At 34.7% G+C, this 17,144-nt stretch overlaps 2 protein-coding genes across 3 annotated transcripts in view; one reads left to right on the top strand and one right to left on the bottom strand.

Moving 5' to 3' along the window:
• The window catches only part of LOC134854121 (hypoxia up-regulated protein 1-like), a 506,694-nt gene that overhangs the window by 91,576 nt on the left and 397,974 nt on the right, over positions 1-17,144 (top strand). The window lies entirely within an intron of this gene.
• Positions 12,495-17,144, bottom strand: part of LOC134853879 (uncharacterized) — an 87,271-nt gene continuing 82,621 nt past the window's right edge. For both annotated transcript variants that reach the window (XM_063869834.1, XM_063869835.1), the window contains 2 exons: positions 14,474-15,811; positions 12,495-12,766 (listed from right to left, as the gene is read on the bottom strand). In XM_063869834.1, coding sequence (XP_063725904.1) covers positions 12,755-12,766; positions 14,474-15,811 — 1,350 coding nt within the window. In that variant the 3' untranslated portion in view covers positions 12,495-12,754. The remainder of the gene's footprint in view (positions 12,767-14,473; positions 15,812-17,144) is intronic.

Here is a 17,144-nt window from a genome sequence, read left to right as displayed (position 1 = left end):
CTTCAGTCTTATATATTAAATTAAAATCGGAATGCGCTATGAAATGCGCTTTGTCAGAATGCTTTCAATCAAAAATGTCAAAACAACGTCTTAGATCAATTCGTAAAACAATTACCTCCAAAAGCTAATGAGATGTGGTGTACTGAATTTTTGCCCAATTTGTTGAGATGTCGGTTACAATGACTACAGACAATTCAGCAGAAACTACCTACCAAAAAAAAACAGAATTTTAGTTCCCTCATGAAATTTCCTAGTCAGAAAAAGCTAAAAACTGCTAATAAGGGGTGCCATTCAGGCATTGTTGCAATCATTTTTTGTCAAATTGATCACATTTAGTCAAAGTAGGAGCTGAAATGTCATAATTTGAAAGTTATCCGTTATGGAGTTCAACAGGGGTCAGTCCTCGGGCCACTACTGTTCATTTCAATGATAAATGGTTTAAAAACGATCACAAACTCAGTGAACACAAAATCATGCGCTGATGATACTTTCTCAGACTTTCTCAAAATACGAAAATTACTCTGAACCTTGACAAAATAATAATTTTTCATTTCAATATGAAAATTAACATAGGAATAGGCAATATATATTTAAGAACAAGTGATGAAAAATTTAGGAACAAGTTAGGAACAAGGAACAAAAATTGAAAATCTCTATAGTGAGCCTCTGTCAAGTTAGACCCAGGATTTACAAATTTGGTTCCCAACTATGACCGAAAATTGGCAGCTATGAGATTTGACTTTTTTAATGGTTTTTCAAATAAATTTTTTTCAGAAAATTTAAACTTGAAGTTTCGCAAATTTTGAAATTCCAGATGCTTTTGTAGGGTACTGAAAAGGTACTCTCAATAATTTCAAATTTTGCTTCTAAATGCGCCTGCTTATTTATATTCAGTTTAAGAGAGGTGACATTTTTTCGTGTCATTTTGAATTGCTACAAAGGAACTAAGATGTAAAAACTAAATGGTTTTTTAAATTTTGATTTAAAAAAAACTTGAAAAAGAAACGATTTACAAAATTTCAAATAAACAAACCTAGAATCAGGTGATGTCAGAGTACACTCAAAGGATGCAAATCATTTTTCAAAATATTCCGTTTTCTATAGTGTTCTTAAAAATTCGAATCACTGGATATGCGTTACAGGCTAGTCTTGTTTATTAAATGAAAGTCTGAATGTGCTTACGGCGCAATTTTTAACTGAAAGCACATTTTCAGTTTTGTCGAATACAACCTTTAAACAATCTCTAGGCTTAACTTTTAAGAGAAGGCCAAGAATATTCGAGAACTTTCAAATTTTTTAACGTCTGAATTTTTCAAGAATTATATTTGATAAAAATTTAATTCTTCAGACAAAATGAACTCAACTCAATTTCAAGGCTAGACAGTGTTTGTCCATATTTTCGACGAGCTTTTGCTTTTTTATTTCTTTTCATTTCTACAACGAACATACTAAAAACAACAACCTCCTTGCTGGCAAAACTAGATTTGCAAACCAATTTGCTTTATGAAAACTCGAAATAATTTCACAAAAAGTCAATTTTCAGACAAGCTGAAATCAATTTAATACCAAGGCTGGACAATTTTTGTCCAATTTTTGCCGAAATTTTTGCCTTTTCAGATTGATTTCTTTCTAAAACGAACAAGATAAAAATAACAACTTCCTTGGTAGAAAACTAGCTTTTTAAAAACCAATTTGCTCTGGGAAAACATCAAATAATTCAAATTTTTATCGCCTCGATAGCTTGCTAAAACAATTGAAATTCCTCACCACTCGAACTTTTCTATGAAACAACTTGACAATTATGCGACTTTAAAGTTTCATCGCATAAATAGCACGCTCAGAAAAATTTTGAAATAAATCAAACTATTTCAAAAACCAACTCGTTTTTGAAAAGCCCAAAACTTTTAAAGCAATTTTCACAAATGTTTTAGCAAATATTTGCTCCATAAAATAACTCTAAATATTTCAAACTTTCAGAGCTCTAGTAATTTGCTTAGTAAAATTCAAGCTTCTTGCAAAAATATTCGGTCTATGAAACAGCTTGAAAAATTTTGTTTAAAAAACTCGATCCATGAATTAACTTCGAATAACTCAATCTTGATAGAATAGAAACAGGGAAGTTTTCCCGACTACATTGCTTAAAAAAACTTCGTGATTCAATTCGGTCGTTTTGAAGATAACTTGGATCACTTGAGTTTCATCACTTGAAAGTTTTTTCCAAAAATATTAAGTTGAGCGAATCGTTTTGGTCTACAAAATAACTTCAAAATGTCAAATTTTCGAACCTTGAACAATTTTCATAGAAATTGATTCAGTCATAGGAGAAACTTGAAATTTTTCATATTTTAAGAAGATTTAAACAAAATAATTTATTACGATCCAATTTGCTTCATTGAAAAATTTGGAATATACCTTAGCTTTGAAAACTTCCCTTGAACTATTCGCAAACCCATACGACCTTAAAAAATAACTCTAAATATTTGAAGATTTTATCGCTTGACTATTTTTTTTGGAACATTTAAGCTATTCGCGAACTTGAAAGATTTTAATAGAAAAGATAGACGAAATATTTCTAGACTTACAGTTTCTTATCTGGGGTAGCTTGCTTAGAAAATCTTCATTTTCTCGTCTTCAATTTTAATCTAAGAAGTAAAAAATTTAAAGTTTCATCGCTCAAATGGCCTCAATAGAAATTTTGAATTTTTTGCCAGCATATTCGCTACATGAAACAACTTGGAATAGTCGAAGTTTCATAACTGATAGCTTATTAAAAATGCTTAAATCTTTGCCATCCGATTAGCTCTTTCAAAAGTTTCATTCATTAACTTGCTAAATTTCAAAGTATCATCGCTTCAGTGGCTTCAATAGAGTTAAATTTTGCTTGGTTTTTTGCTATTTCAATAGCTCTATGAAAACCGCGTTAAAATTTCTCATAGAATAATACGCTGTGTTTCAAAGTATCATCGCTTGACTGGCTTCAATAAAAAAAGTCGAATTTTTTGCCACCCGAATTGCAATATCAAAATCAAGGGAATTTTTCGAAATTTTATGAACAAAAGCTTACTCAGACAAACTTTTTTTTTGCCATCTGATTTGCTTTACAAAATACTCGTAAAAATTTTCATATTATGAATAACTTGCTTAAAAAACTAACAAAAACTTGTTCGCATCATGATATGATTTGGAAATATGTACATTTTTTAAAGCTGGAATAGCTTTCTAAGGAAGTCTTGAGCTCATAGTAAACTGATTCGGTCTAAAAAATAATTTGGAATATCTGAAGCTTCATCGCTTAAATGGCTTCATTAGAAAAAAATTGTCAAATTACTCGCTACATGAAATAATTGAAAAACTCTTTTTTTTCAGCCTACTCGTTACATGAATTAATTTAAATTATCTCAAAGTTTCATATCTAGAGTAGCTTGAACACTTTTAATTTTGCGCCCTCTGATTTGATTCAAGAAATAACTTGAATAGTTTCAAGTTTTCATAGATTGATTTTTTTATCTTAACAACAAGTTACTTTTGGCGAGCTGATTAATCATTTAGAGTTGGGTTTGCTTGTATATACTAAATGAACATCGGAATGCGCTATCGACGCAATGTTTAAATGAACGCAACGCTTTAATTTTGTCGAGTGCAATGTTTGAGAAATTTGTTAAAGCTCAACTTTAAAGAGAAGGTCGCCCATGTTCTAGTAATTTCGAATTTTTTTAAGTCTGGAATAATCTAGAAATTTTTGGCAAAATTTTTTTTCTTTAGACAAGATGAGCACAATCTAATTTCAAGGCTAGACAGTGCCTGTCCATTTTCTCCGAAATTTTGACTTTTCAGATTGAATTCTATCTGAAAAGAATCAACAAAAAACAGCAATCTTGCTAGAAAAACTAGCTGTTTGCAAACCGATTTGAACTATGTAAAACTTTGTAACATTTCAAAATTTCATCGCTTGAATAGCTTCCATAGACAAACCTAAAACTTTGCCATCCGATTTGTTTCCTGAATCCTTTTGAAGAAATTCAAAGTTTCATATTTTGAAAAGCTTGCTTAGAAAATTTTCTTTTTTTTTGTGAACCGATTCGTTCTATGAAACCTAAAATTTTCATTAAAAGTATTTGGCCATTCATAATTAGAGGTCGATGTTGTAACCAATGGGGAACCCTGACAACACTTCCAAATCGTTTAAAATAACATTGAATTAAACTGGAACAATTCCTAACCAATGCAATATACGAGATAGAATGAATGTGAAGTTTTTTTTTTCGTTAAACACAAATTATCACTTTGAAAAAGCTGAAGAGTGCTGAGATAGTGGAGCCTGCGTGTAAATATATAATCTGTATAAAAACCAAAAAGAGTTGCTGTCAGGCTACATACAAAAATTGCAGATCTGCTGTCTTTTCATGACTGCTCAAATTCTTTTGGTTTTCGAGATATGGCAGTTTTCCAAATTTGAAATTTCCCGACGCTGCTCTGGGGTACTGAGAATGCATTCTCAGTAGTTGCAAATCTTGCGTCTAAATTCGAACACTTAATTGTTTTTAAAATGTTACAAATAAAACTAAGATGTAAAACTTTTGTGGTTTTTCAAAGTTTGAATTAAAAAAAAACTTGTAAAAAAACATTTTAGAGAAGCTGAATTTACCAAACCTGTAATCCAATACTGTCAGAGTACACGCTGAAGAAGCAGATTTTATTTCCATATATGCACTTTTCTGTAGTGTTCTTAAAAAATCGAAGCACCGGAGGTGCGTTACACTTCAGTCTTATATATTAAATTAAAATCGGAATGCGCTATGAAATGCGCTTTGTCAGAATGCTTTCTATCAAAAATGTCAAAACAACTTCTTAGTATCAATTCGTAAAACAATTACTTCCAAAAGCTAATGAGATGTGGTGTACTGAATTTTTGCCCAATTTGTTGAGATGTCGGTTACAATGACTACAGACCATTCAGCAGAAACTACCTACCAAAAAAAAACAGAATTTCAGTTCCCTCAGGAAATTTCCCAGTCAGCAAAATCTATAAACTGCTAATAAGAGGTGCCATTCAGGCATTGTTGCAATCATTTTTTTGTCAAATAGATCACATTTAGTCAAAATAGGAGCTGAAATGTCATAATTTGAAAGTTATCCGTTATGGAGTTCAGCAGGGTTCAGTCCTCGGGCCACTACTGTTCTTTTTAATGATAAATGGTTTAAAAACGATCACAAACTCAGTGAACACAAAATTATGCGCTGATGGTACTTTCTCAGACTTTCTCAAAAATACGAAAATTACTCTGAACATTGACAAAATATTAATTTTTCATTTCAATTTTGAAAATAAACATAGGAATAGGCAATATAAAATTAAGAACAAGTGATGAAAAATTTAGGAACAAGTTAGGAACAAGGAACAAAAAATGAAAATCTCTATAGTAAGCCTCTGTCAAGTTAGACCCAGGATTTACAAATTTTGTTCCCAACTATGACCGAACAACTATTGCACTAAAAGACCGAACAACTATTGCACTAATATTGACCGAACAGCTATTGCACTAATATTGCACCCAACTATTGCACTAAAAGTTTGGGCATTCAGATAGACGCAAAATTATACTTCAGGTTTCGTATTGACTTTCTTGTCAAAAAAATGAAAACTTCTGTGGGTTGCACTACCGATTGGTGACATACTAACAACAGCACAACAGCATAAAACGTACTTTAGTCCATTCAGCCAAAACTGCAAAATTGTGTTATTTTGTACGGTACAGCTAAAAAAAACATCACTACAAAAACTTGAAATGAAACATAATCAAATTCTGAGAATATTTTTAAGATATCAGTCTGTAACAATATTAAAATAAAAACTTCAAGAGAGCTATTCAAAATTTTAGTTCTGATTTTTTGTAAAGATTTGAGAAATGAATTCGTAAAAAACTCAATTTTGAACTCAGAGATTGATATATTGAAGTAAAAAAGAAATACAAAATCAAACCAACGAATAAATTCAATGATAAAAGTCCTCAAAAAGGGGTGTACAGGTTAGAAAACTATTCAATTTTGTTTGAAATTTCTTGCAGCTTTTGCTGATACAGTAGCAATCTTAACGAAAGTCTTATAAAAATTAATCAATTTTCGAGAGTTATACATCAGAAATAATAAAGAAACGATAGATTTTTTCTCTAAAATGAGGTTGTAGGGTTTGGACAACTTCATTTATCAAACAATTGAAACTTCTCAGTACTTGTTAGAAAATGTACTGCTTATTTAGGACATCACTTGACTAGGCCTGTCGGGCTTTTTTATGTCTTTGCGCATCAGAATTATGCATATTGACAAATGCTTATTGAAGAGATTCTGCTACGAAAACAATTTAATATTTATTAATAAAATGTTTATTGAATAAAAAACTATAGAAATATCAGTTTTTGCAAACTTGTGTCGTTTTTTGTGCGTGGCTTGATGATTTAAAAAAGGCAGGTTATCGACTACAGTTATTTATATTTAACAAAATAACCAATAAAACTATAAAAATTGGTTTGAAAGATCATTGATTTGATTTATGATTTGACTCACTCCTATGAAGATTTGTGTTGTCTGGTTTTGAATGGAAAGGAAATTAAAAATCAGAAAAAAAAATGAAAACTTACAATTTTTTCAGAGGTCGGAACAATGACTTCGATTGAGTTTTTCAGATTTGGATTGAATTAAAAATTGTGATTGAGCCAAAAAATTGAGAGAACTTAAATGAACTAGTTTTTTGGTCTCCAAACTTCAATTGAAATTGCAAAAGTACGATAGTACACTTGATGGTCTACCAATAGAATTAAAGCTATTGGAAAAAGTCTAAAATGGACCCTCGGCCAGAGCTCTTTTCTTCTCAACCATTTTCGGGAGCGATCAGAATAAAACCAGCTCTTCTCAAAATTGAGAAAAAAAGTGTTACAAATCGAAATTCATTTTTTGTTTCGAGTTTCGAGGAAAGTACGGAATTTTTTTAGGCTTTCAGTGTTACATTACCTCGGTTGAGTTTATGAATAATGATTGCCTGAAGAAAAAACTGAACTCAGAAAAAAGATATACTTTGGAGAGTAAAGAATAGCATGCTTTATAAACTGGCTATTTGAATCCGTAATCGCTCGTTTTGCGTCAAAGCCAAAAGAATCTCATCCAACACATGTAACTGAAATTAGGAGAAGTTGAGAAACCATTTGAAAGCCCACAGTTGTCTCAGGATGAAACATTATGGTATATTTTTAAAATGGGTTTTTGTTTCAGACATGAATCCGAGCCTAGCCCTGCAATCAAGTCCACTGCAACCTGGTTCTCTTCACGAATGTCAACTCACAACGCTATCAGAGTTGGAAAATTATTGCAAACTTAGAACAAGAACTGCCACTAAAACATCTTTTTCAGCAAGAAGTTTATCTTACAATTCAGACCGAAGCAATCCCGGTTCGATTCCCAGCCCCGACCTCTGCAAAAAACTCAGTGACTCAACTTTAAGCTCGCCTGAACAAATTTTATCAAGCTTTGTTCCAACAAAAACAAGCGAGTCTCAAATGAAACTTCTAGACACGAGTGATCGATTTGGTTCAATTTATCTTCTACTTACAGATATTGAGAGATATGTCGCAGACAATATGACCAACAAATCAAACAAACTATTGTCGCTATTGATTGAAAACTGCTCCTCTAAAGAAATCATTACAAGAAATTTTTACAACACTTTCGATTAATTCAATTGTTTTTTTTTAAAGACGCTTACTCTATTTTGGAAATTAGATTAGTTTTTTCGAGCCTAAAAATACGCTTAGTATGGAAACACTGCTGTTAAAAAAGAGTTGACAGTCTTTTCCTGGAATTCGGATATTTATTGTTTTTTTTTCAATAATGTATCGTAATTGTTTTTAACTCAATTGAGGAAATATGTAAAATCTTTGTCAATCTCTTGTGCCTTTTTTCTCTTATTCTCGGAAATTTCTTTGCCAAAAAATTTTCTGTTCCCAATTTTTGATTTGAATTTGGGTTTTTTTGATTTTGGAACGTTTGTTTTGCAATTTTTATCATTATTTTCAATCATAATTGAAAGAGCGGAAAAAAACAGCAGCTTTGAGTCTGAATTTTTAACATGCAGTTTTCCGTATTTCGAAATGAATCCCAGTTTCAAACAAGATGTTCTACTAACGCCATTTCAGTCGCGATTCGGACTCGAACATTTTTCAACGAGATCTCTGAGTAATAAGAAATACAAAATATTGGCTATTCAGAGGTTAGCAAAAAAATTTCAGACGGTCGTTTTTTCAAAATATTCCAGTGAAAAGTAATGTACGTAAATCAGTGATGTTTTTTCGAAATCAATTCCCATACATAGACTGTTCAAAGGGGCACAAAAGATTGTTCAATTGATAATTCTTGTAATTGTTTTCACGCGCCTATATTCACATTTTTAGCATAGTGTCAATTTTTGTTCGTATTGTTGACGAAATGAGTAAGCGTGGCTTTTAACCATGAAAAACACACAAAATTGTTTCATTTTATCAAGAATATGGTTTAAGTTTCGTTAACATTGGCAAAAACCTGGGACTGAATAAACAAACGTCTACAGTTGGTAATCAAGGTTGCTTGAATGATCCCACTTTAAATGAGATATCAAAACGCGGTTACAAGTCCAAAAAACGACGGACAAGAGGACAAACTGCTGATCTGAGACTTGAAGAAGGTAAAAAAGAGAGATTAGTCAGATCACTGCAGATAGAAGTCGATTTTTTTTACCCTAAAACGATTTCGGCGGTAACCATACGGGGACGAATCAAAAGTATAGGAAATTTGAGTCGTTCGGCAGCTCTAAAAGTGAACTTGGGAAGAAGTACAGAACCTATAGATTGCAAAAGTGCCGTTTTTGATCCAAAAACCTCAAGTTTTATGCTCTCCGCGAATCCTCCGAGGTAGGATTCGCTCTCAAGATAAAGAGATATAGCAGAGTGTAGTGACAACGTTGTGAACAGTGAAAATCGTGTTGAAGATTTTGTTGCGTTTTTCAGTTATTTTTTGCAAACTTATCGCACCTTCGGCAATTTATCACACCTTACGATGCATAAAATCACAGGGATGCACTGGACCAAAACGAAATCAAAGAAACACAAGTTTTGGATGGGAACTGATGTAGGACAACTGCCCAGTTCATTATGCAGAAATTATTGAAGAATATCTGGTTGAGAACGGTGTCTGATCCATTGACTGGCCCCCAGATAGTCCAGATTTTAACATCAAAGAAAATATTAAAATTATAAGGCGAATGCCTCAAAAGACGAATGCGTCGTTTGAACTACACCAAGTGGATCTTAGGAGAAATTATTGAAAATTTCAAGAATTCTATCACTTCTGATTTCGTACAAACTTTTTATAAATCTATACTTACTAGAATTATTTTGATTATCAAGTCAAGAGATACAACAAAAAACTTTCTGTAAAAAAAGTTTTTTTGCTAAGTTCACCTTTCGACTTTTGGACTTTAAATTTAAAAAATCACAGCGACTGCAAGTATAAAATAGCAGCTTTTCATAAGCAATACACCTTGTTCAAAACACCTTGAATAATGAAGTAATTAAGGTTGTATTAAAGAAGTAGTGCTACAGAACAAAGTTTTACATTGTTGAATATCACAATTAATTTCGGAAAGAGACAAATTGGTTCTGCTCGTGTCGTTTTTTTTCTCCATAAAAATTTCAATTTATTTTCAACTAGCTATTTTTGGAGAAATTTCGAAAAATATTGATGTCCGAAAATTGAAGAAGGAAGAAACTTCACCTGCTACTATTTGATTTAAAGTGATGGTTGATTAACGTTGGGACTCTTTTGACTACTATCACCCAAGTTAAGATGTTTAACACGCAAGGTGCATCTTATGAATGAATTGAGTGACACAAGGCTTAATGTTTCAGGAGTTATCGAATGAAAAGATAAAGAACGTCGGATCAGAACGTCTTGCTTGGATCAGAATGTCGTTTTTTAATTCTTTAGACAAAATGAACTCGATTCATTTTCAGGGCTGTGCAGTACTTGTCTCTTTTTTGTCCAAACCAATTCGTTTTCAGATTCACTTCAACCTGAATCGAATTAACTAGAAATAGCAACCTCCTTACTAACTATTATTATAATTTTATTATGATTTTGATTGTCATTATTATGGATATAGTGTACAACATAAGGGTTATCCCCCTTTAATGTCATCAATTATGAAGTTAGAGGGCTTCAATTGTTTTGCTATGTACTACCACAGTTCATCCACCAAGCGCAAGTGCTTGTCTGATTGTTAAAGTTTTCGAGGTTCTTCAACATCCCGTTAAGTAGTTTCGCTTTCATCAGGTGTTGAAAATCCTGAATGTCAATTGAATGAGGCAGTGGATTTGCTAGGATGTCACATTAAAGCAAAACTTTTTAATTTGAGATTTTTCTTTCAGAATTAAAAAAAAAATCCTGAGTTTGATGAAAAATAGAAAATCAAACAGCTTCTGATTGTCAAAGTGCTTTTTTCTAATGAGTTTACATCAGTTACAACTTGGGAATCGATTATATTGATAATAATTTTGAGAACAAAAGTCTCTCAAATTTGATTTTTTTTTCCATTTTTCTTAGACGCGGGACATCACCTTGAGAAAAAATTTGCCGACCTAAAAATATTTTTCGTCGAATCTTTTTAGGTCGGTCAATTTGAACTTTTAAGTCCCCATAAAGCCTATTAAAACCAAAATTGACCAAAAAAACTAAATTCCTCAAATTTTGTTATTTTCTATCCGAATGGCTTTGAGAAAAAAAATTAGGCTCTTTTTTGATCCACTTTTTTCAAATGTTGTTAGAAAAATTATTGAAAAGTTTTGAGATTTTCAACGTGATAAAGTTCTTGCCCCCACTAGAGTGTAATGGAGTGTAACTCTACTTTTTGCGACGCTCTGCAAAAATAAAACCATAACGAACATGGTAAGCCCCGCTTACAACCCCCTCCCCCAAGGAAAGACTTCCACCCATACCCTCCCCACACCCACTCCGAGTTTTAGCCTCGTGCGGGTGCGGAAGGTGGTTACCGTGCGGAGGGTTTAACTGTGGTTAGGGGGATAAAAATGGGGTCGTATGCACTAAACGGCCAAAAATCAATTTTTCTACATCTTAAGCTGGAAATTATGCGATCAAATTTGATTGGGTAATTTTAGCCAATCAAATTCAGGTTACACGGTCAGGCATTCCGATCAACTTTTCTAGCAGATAAAAAAATTAGCCGAAATTCGCGAAAAGGTGGAATTTTGAGTCAAATTATCAAATTAACTTTGAGTCACTTGTGAAACAAGCAAATTTCCCAGACAAGCAAATTTCACTAAAATGGCTTGACAAAACACAATTCAATTTTCTTTATCATTTCGGCTAATAATTGTATCTGCTTGAAATTTCAATTGAAATGGCAGAAAATGTCGATGCAACTTGATTGGCTAAGTAGCCAATCAAATTCATCCACAATAATTTCAGTTCAAGAAATGTAGAAATAATGAATTTGGGCCGTTTAGTGCATAAGACCCTAAAAACGATTCGGCGATAAGTAAGCAATACAGTGATCAGAAAACCCCCCTCCGCCGGCTCGGGGGGAGGGTGACCAGGAGAAAATGAGGTACGTAATTATTATAGGGGAGGGTGTAAAAAAGGTCAGCAAAAACGGAGAAACCAAACATTACGAGGCCAAACTGCCCACTGGATAGGCGCACAATTTTGTGTCTGTATTGTGTCTGTGTTCCTATGGATTTCATAGACAAGTCTTTAAACATGTTAAAATTTTGTCGGAACTATCAAAGAAATTGAAAGAACAAAAGAAAAACAAAGGGAGCGTCCTTGTTGCGGAATCCGCTTATAATGCACAAAATGCACAGTTTGGCCTCGTAATGAAAAAATATGTGTATAAAATAGTACAAAAGTATAAAATAGTGAAAGGAAACAGTTTTAAAAACAATGTTACAATTTTCTTAGCCAAAAGTTAAGTGTCACTTTTGCCCTTTTCCAACAAAATTGTGTTAGGCCAAAATCAACTCTCCAGTTGGGAAAAACTGCCGTGTTTGAAAAATTCAGACAAATATCTTTAAAAAAAATTCATAATCCATTAAAATCGATAAAACTTGTTTTGTTGACTTGACGAAAAAAAGTAGTGTGCGGGTGTTTTTGCTGTGGTTTAAAAAGCTTCTATCGTTCCGCTTCTATCGCATTTAAGAGAATCAAATGAAATATTTTTTTTTGAATATTGCAAATATAGAGAATAAATTGGTTAAATTCATAATCCATTAAATTCGATAAAACTTGTTTTGTTGACTTGACGAAAAAAAAGTAGTGTGCGGGTGTTTTTGCTGTGGTTTAAAAAGCTTCTATTGCTCCGCTTCTATCGCATTTAAGAGAATCAAATGAAATGTTTTATTGAATATTGCAAATATAGAGAATAAATTGGTAAAATTCATAATTCAATTCATGCACAATAAAGATTATAACCGATAGCACCAACGCTGAAGCGTCTCGATTGCGGATCAAAATTTACAATAACCAAAATCTACAGTAATTTGCTTTGTTGAATAGAAACAAAAGCAGATTAATACAGTTATCATTTACAGAATTCTAAATTTGTTGATTGTGACTATATTTTTGTTCGTTTTCGTTCTCTTCAATTCGAAACAATCCTTGATGAGTTTTTGATGCTCTAGAGTTCCTTGTTTTAGTGTCAGTTTTCGTAAGAGCACCCTCAAAATCTCTTCTGAAACATAACCAAAATAGTATATTTCAAGAAAAAGAGACTTCTGCGCCAATTTCTGCTAACTTTTTTTCAGTCGCGACTAATTTTTCGACCGCCATGACTAACTTTTCGACCTCGCCGCGACAATTTTTTGGACCGCCGCGACAATTTTTTCGACCGCCGCGACTGATTTCTCGACAGCGGCGACTAATTTTTTCGACCACCGCGACTAATTTTTCAACCGACGCGACTAATTTTTCGACCGCGGCGACTAATTTATCGACCGCCGCGATAAGTTTTTCGACCGCCGCGACTAATTTTTCGACAGCGGCGACTAATTTTTCGACCACCGCGACTATTTTTTCTACCGCCGCGACACATTTATCGACCATGCCGCGACAAATTTTTCGACCACCGCGACAGATTTTTCGACCGCCGCTACTAATTTTTCGACCATGCCGCGACAAATTTTTTGGCCGCAACGACTAATTTTTTGACCGCCGCGACTATTTTTTTCGACCGTGGCGACTAACGTTTTGACCGCCGTGACTAATTTTTCGAACGCCACGACCAATTTTTTGACCATGCCGCGACAAACTATTCGACCACCACGACTAATTTTTCGACCAAGCCGCGACTAAAATTTCGACCACCACGACAGATTTTTCGACCGCCGCTACTAATTTTTCGACCATGCCGCGACAAATTTTTTGGCCGCAACGACTAATTTTTCGACCGCCGCGACTATTTTTTTCGACCGTGGCGACTAACGTTTTGACCGCCGTGACTAATTTTTCGAACGCCACGACCAATTTTTTGACCATGCCGCGACAAACTATTCGACCACCACGACTAATTTTTCGACCAAGCCGCGACTAAAATTTCGACCACCACGATTAATTTTTCGAACGCCGTGACTGTTTTTTCGACCATGCCGCGACAAATTTTTTGGCCGCAACGACTAATTTTTCGACCGCCGCGACTATTTTTTTCGACCGTGGCGACTAACGTTTTGACCGCCGTGACTAATTTTTCGAACGCCACGACCAATTTTTTGACCATGCCGCGACAAACTATTCGACCGCCACGACTAATTTTTCGACCAAGCCGCGACTAAAATTTCGACCACCACGATTAATTTTTCGAACGCCGTGACTATTTTTTCGACCGTTGCGTCTAACTTTTGACCGCCGTGACTAATTTTTTGACCGCCGCGACAAATTTTGCGACATCCGCGAATAATTTTTTCGACAGCCGCGATTAATTATTTGACCGCCGCGACTGAATTTTCGAACGCCGCGACTAATTTTTTGACCGTCGCGTTTAATTTTTTGACTGCCGCGACCAACTTTCCTCCCGGTCGTGCCGGTCGCGGACATATTGCCTCGGTCCGCAAAGTCGGAAAAAAAACGAATTTTTGGTCGCGGTGGTACGAAAATAGCCAACTTCGGTCGCGTCTGATCATAAAACCACAAACTCGACCCGGGAACACATTGTACTAATTCGTCATTACCAGTATATGACTTAAATGGCATTCATGAACATCCATGAATCTTTCAAAATTCATTATAAAACCGCTTTGAAATCTTTACTATTTCCACATTTATATTCCTAACGGATCCCCCAGCACATTGGTTGGGGCAGAAAGTTTTCACTAACATTGGTTGTATCAGATTTTCGGCAATGATTATATACCTATAAGTTCTCTTCCGTAAACATTGTATTTACCTGCGAATCTTGATAGAATGCAGCACTTGAAGCCTGTCTTAAATCAGAGTTTGTTTGGAAGTTGGAAGCAGGAATCAACAATCCAGACAATCTGTTCACGGGCACCGAAGTTCTTGACGCCGGAAATACCTGTTCATATAACTGCGATGACTTTGACACGGAACTATGATTGGTCAAAACTGGTTGAATTACTCCTCGTTGATTGGTCAATGGAAAATTTGCTGATGCTTGCTGATGTGGGGCCACAAAACCGATTGTTTGATTGGGTAAACTGGAAATATTTCGATGGAGTCCTGAAGCGTTCTGCAATCCGCTAGAATTTAGGGCTCCAGGAATATTTTGGTATCCCGTTATATTTTGCACTCCGACAACACCAGGGATCCCTGCAATATTTGGAACCCCAGAGACAAGGTTCCCAAGCTGCGAAGACTGCAGGAACCCTGGGATCTGCAGGCCAGTCACTTGTTGCTGAACGCTAGATATATGGGTCTTGGCTAGTGGCCTCTGTGATGTTATGCTATTTGGATTCAATGGTCCTAAGGATGCTGGATGCATTTTTTGGGATCCAATATTCTGAGGCAGAGGAGATACCGACATGCCGTGATTCGTGGGTCCCAAGTTTGCAAAACTTGATCTCGCTGGTGTATGCATTGATGAATTCGGTATCTTCATCCCTAAGCTGCTCGCGATTGGCCGAATAGGACGGTTGGTCCTTGAAGGTACAGGAGAAGCAGTTGCGCTGTGCGACTGATAGTTAGGTCTAGCGTAATCTGCTGCACTTAGTACACCTGGATTTGAACTTGTGTTAAAGACTCCTAAAGCTGTGTTTAAGTTTGGATTGTCGCGTATAAGTTGATAGTCTGGCATTTCAGTAGTTCTTGATGAGCTGACGTTTATTACTTCGACTGGAAAACTCCGAGAGGTATTCGCAAAAGATTCATGGATAGATTTTGTGTTTTCGTGTGATACGTTAGCTTTGGATCCGATAAATGGAATTTTAGGATCAATTAGACGAGTATTTGTATAGAAAAACGGATTGTCGGAGGAGCTTTCGATAAAATTTGTCGGCGTATTGCGCATTGAATCATAGAACCCTGGTTGTGAAATGTTTCTGTTATGGCGCGACGATGTGTCTCTCGTTTTCCGACGAGTATGAATGTTGTCTGGGGGCGACGGCGAAAGCAGTCTCGGATTTAAAGGTAACGAATGACCGAGCGCCGAATTGGATCTTCCTTGTGTATGAATTTGAGACAATCGAGATCCGAGTTCGAAAGGAGAGCTTTGAGTATTTGACAACAAGGATTGGTCGAACTCATTAGTGTTGTGTCCAGTTTCGAGCTATAATACAAAAATTTTGACTTGCTGTGAAGTATATCGTTTACTATTTTATTATAAAATTTGATGGAAAATATACTGTCACCGTGCATTTTTTTGATTTTGATCCGACCATTGAAAATGGGGAGGAACTTTGTATTCGGGCACCAGCGGATTCGACCCCCTCCGACCCAAAGGGTCCCCCTTTTATGACTTTGAGATACCTCTTTTTGGCTGATTGACCCTAAAATTTTTCTAGAGGCGCCTTCGGTGCAAAAAAATACTAATTTTGAAGAGGTGATTTGATAAACTAATTTTGATGAACTTTCCAAAAATTGCCTAAGAACGCCTTTTTTGGCCTGTTTTTTCAAAATTTTGCCTGCGGTGCAAAACTTTTGGCCAAAACAGGGACTTTTTAGTGCTTGGAGAGCTCGGAAAAACCAATTTGGTCGACCTAAAAAAAATCGATAAATTCTTGAAAATCCGCCCCCTCGAGAAAATCCTAGATCCGCCCCTGTATTCGAGTTTGTTTTACTTTTTTTCTTTTTGATTTCCACGCAAAATCAGCTAGCACAAATAAACATAGCCAATCGAAGATTGGAAAAGACTAATGAACGCAATGCGTACATAAAAAACACTGACTTTCTTGAAAAAAGCTCGCCTTTCTCAATTTATTATTGGCGCTTTTTTGACAACATGAATCAAACTAGAGAAAACTGAATCAACCGGTAAAAATTTTATTCCGCTGGAAATCTAAAAATTAAATTCCACTTTCGAAACTAGAAATCGTTCACGTTTTTTTGCGCCATTTTCACATTCCTAGTTGGAGAGTGCTATTTACGTCATTTTCAGTAGATGAATTTTAATTGAAAAAATGCAAATTTACCCAAGTGCATTAATCAAGCCATCATTATGTATGAATGCGCATCTGTAGTTATTAGAGAATTTTAAGAATTTTCCTGAAAAAAAAATCAGCAAGATCTACGTTCATTACTCTTAACCATCGACTGTTTTGAAAGATATAACATTTTCAGTAGTAATTCGAACGGTGTTAAGAAATTTCAAAAAAAAATTTTCCCGTGTCGAGAAAAAGCGTTCTGAATTTTTTGATTTATCGTTAAATTTCGAGCAACTGATCAGACTTACATTAATTTATTCATGCTTAATTTAGGCCTTGAAAATTAAGCTTTATTCAAATGACGTTAATTTTTGAAGTTTTTTTTTAGCTTCATCCTTGGAATAAAAAAAGTTAAAAAAGAAGATAATTTTAAATTTTTTTTGAGTTTTTGTTTTTCATGTAATTTGTCTTCAAAAAGTGTTTTCCAATTTGCATATTTATCAATGGCTGACAAAAATT

Source organism: Symsagittifera roscoffensis, chromosome 9 (assembly GCF_963678635.1).
Source record: "Symsagittifera roscoffensis chromosome 9, txSymRosc1.1, whole genome shotgun sequence".
Taxonomy (NCBI): Eukaryota; Metazoa; Xenacoelomorpha; order Acoela; family Convolutidae; genus Symsagittifera; species Symsagittifera roscoffensis.
Note: the sequence above shows the minus strand (reverse complement) of the source record. Positions and strands in the feature narration are given on the sequence as shown.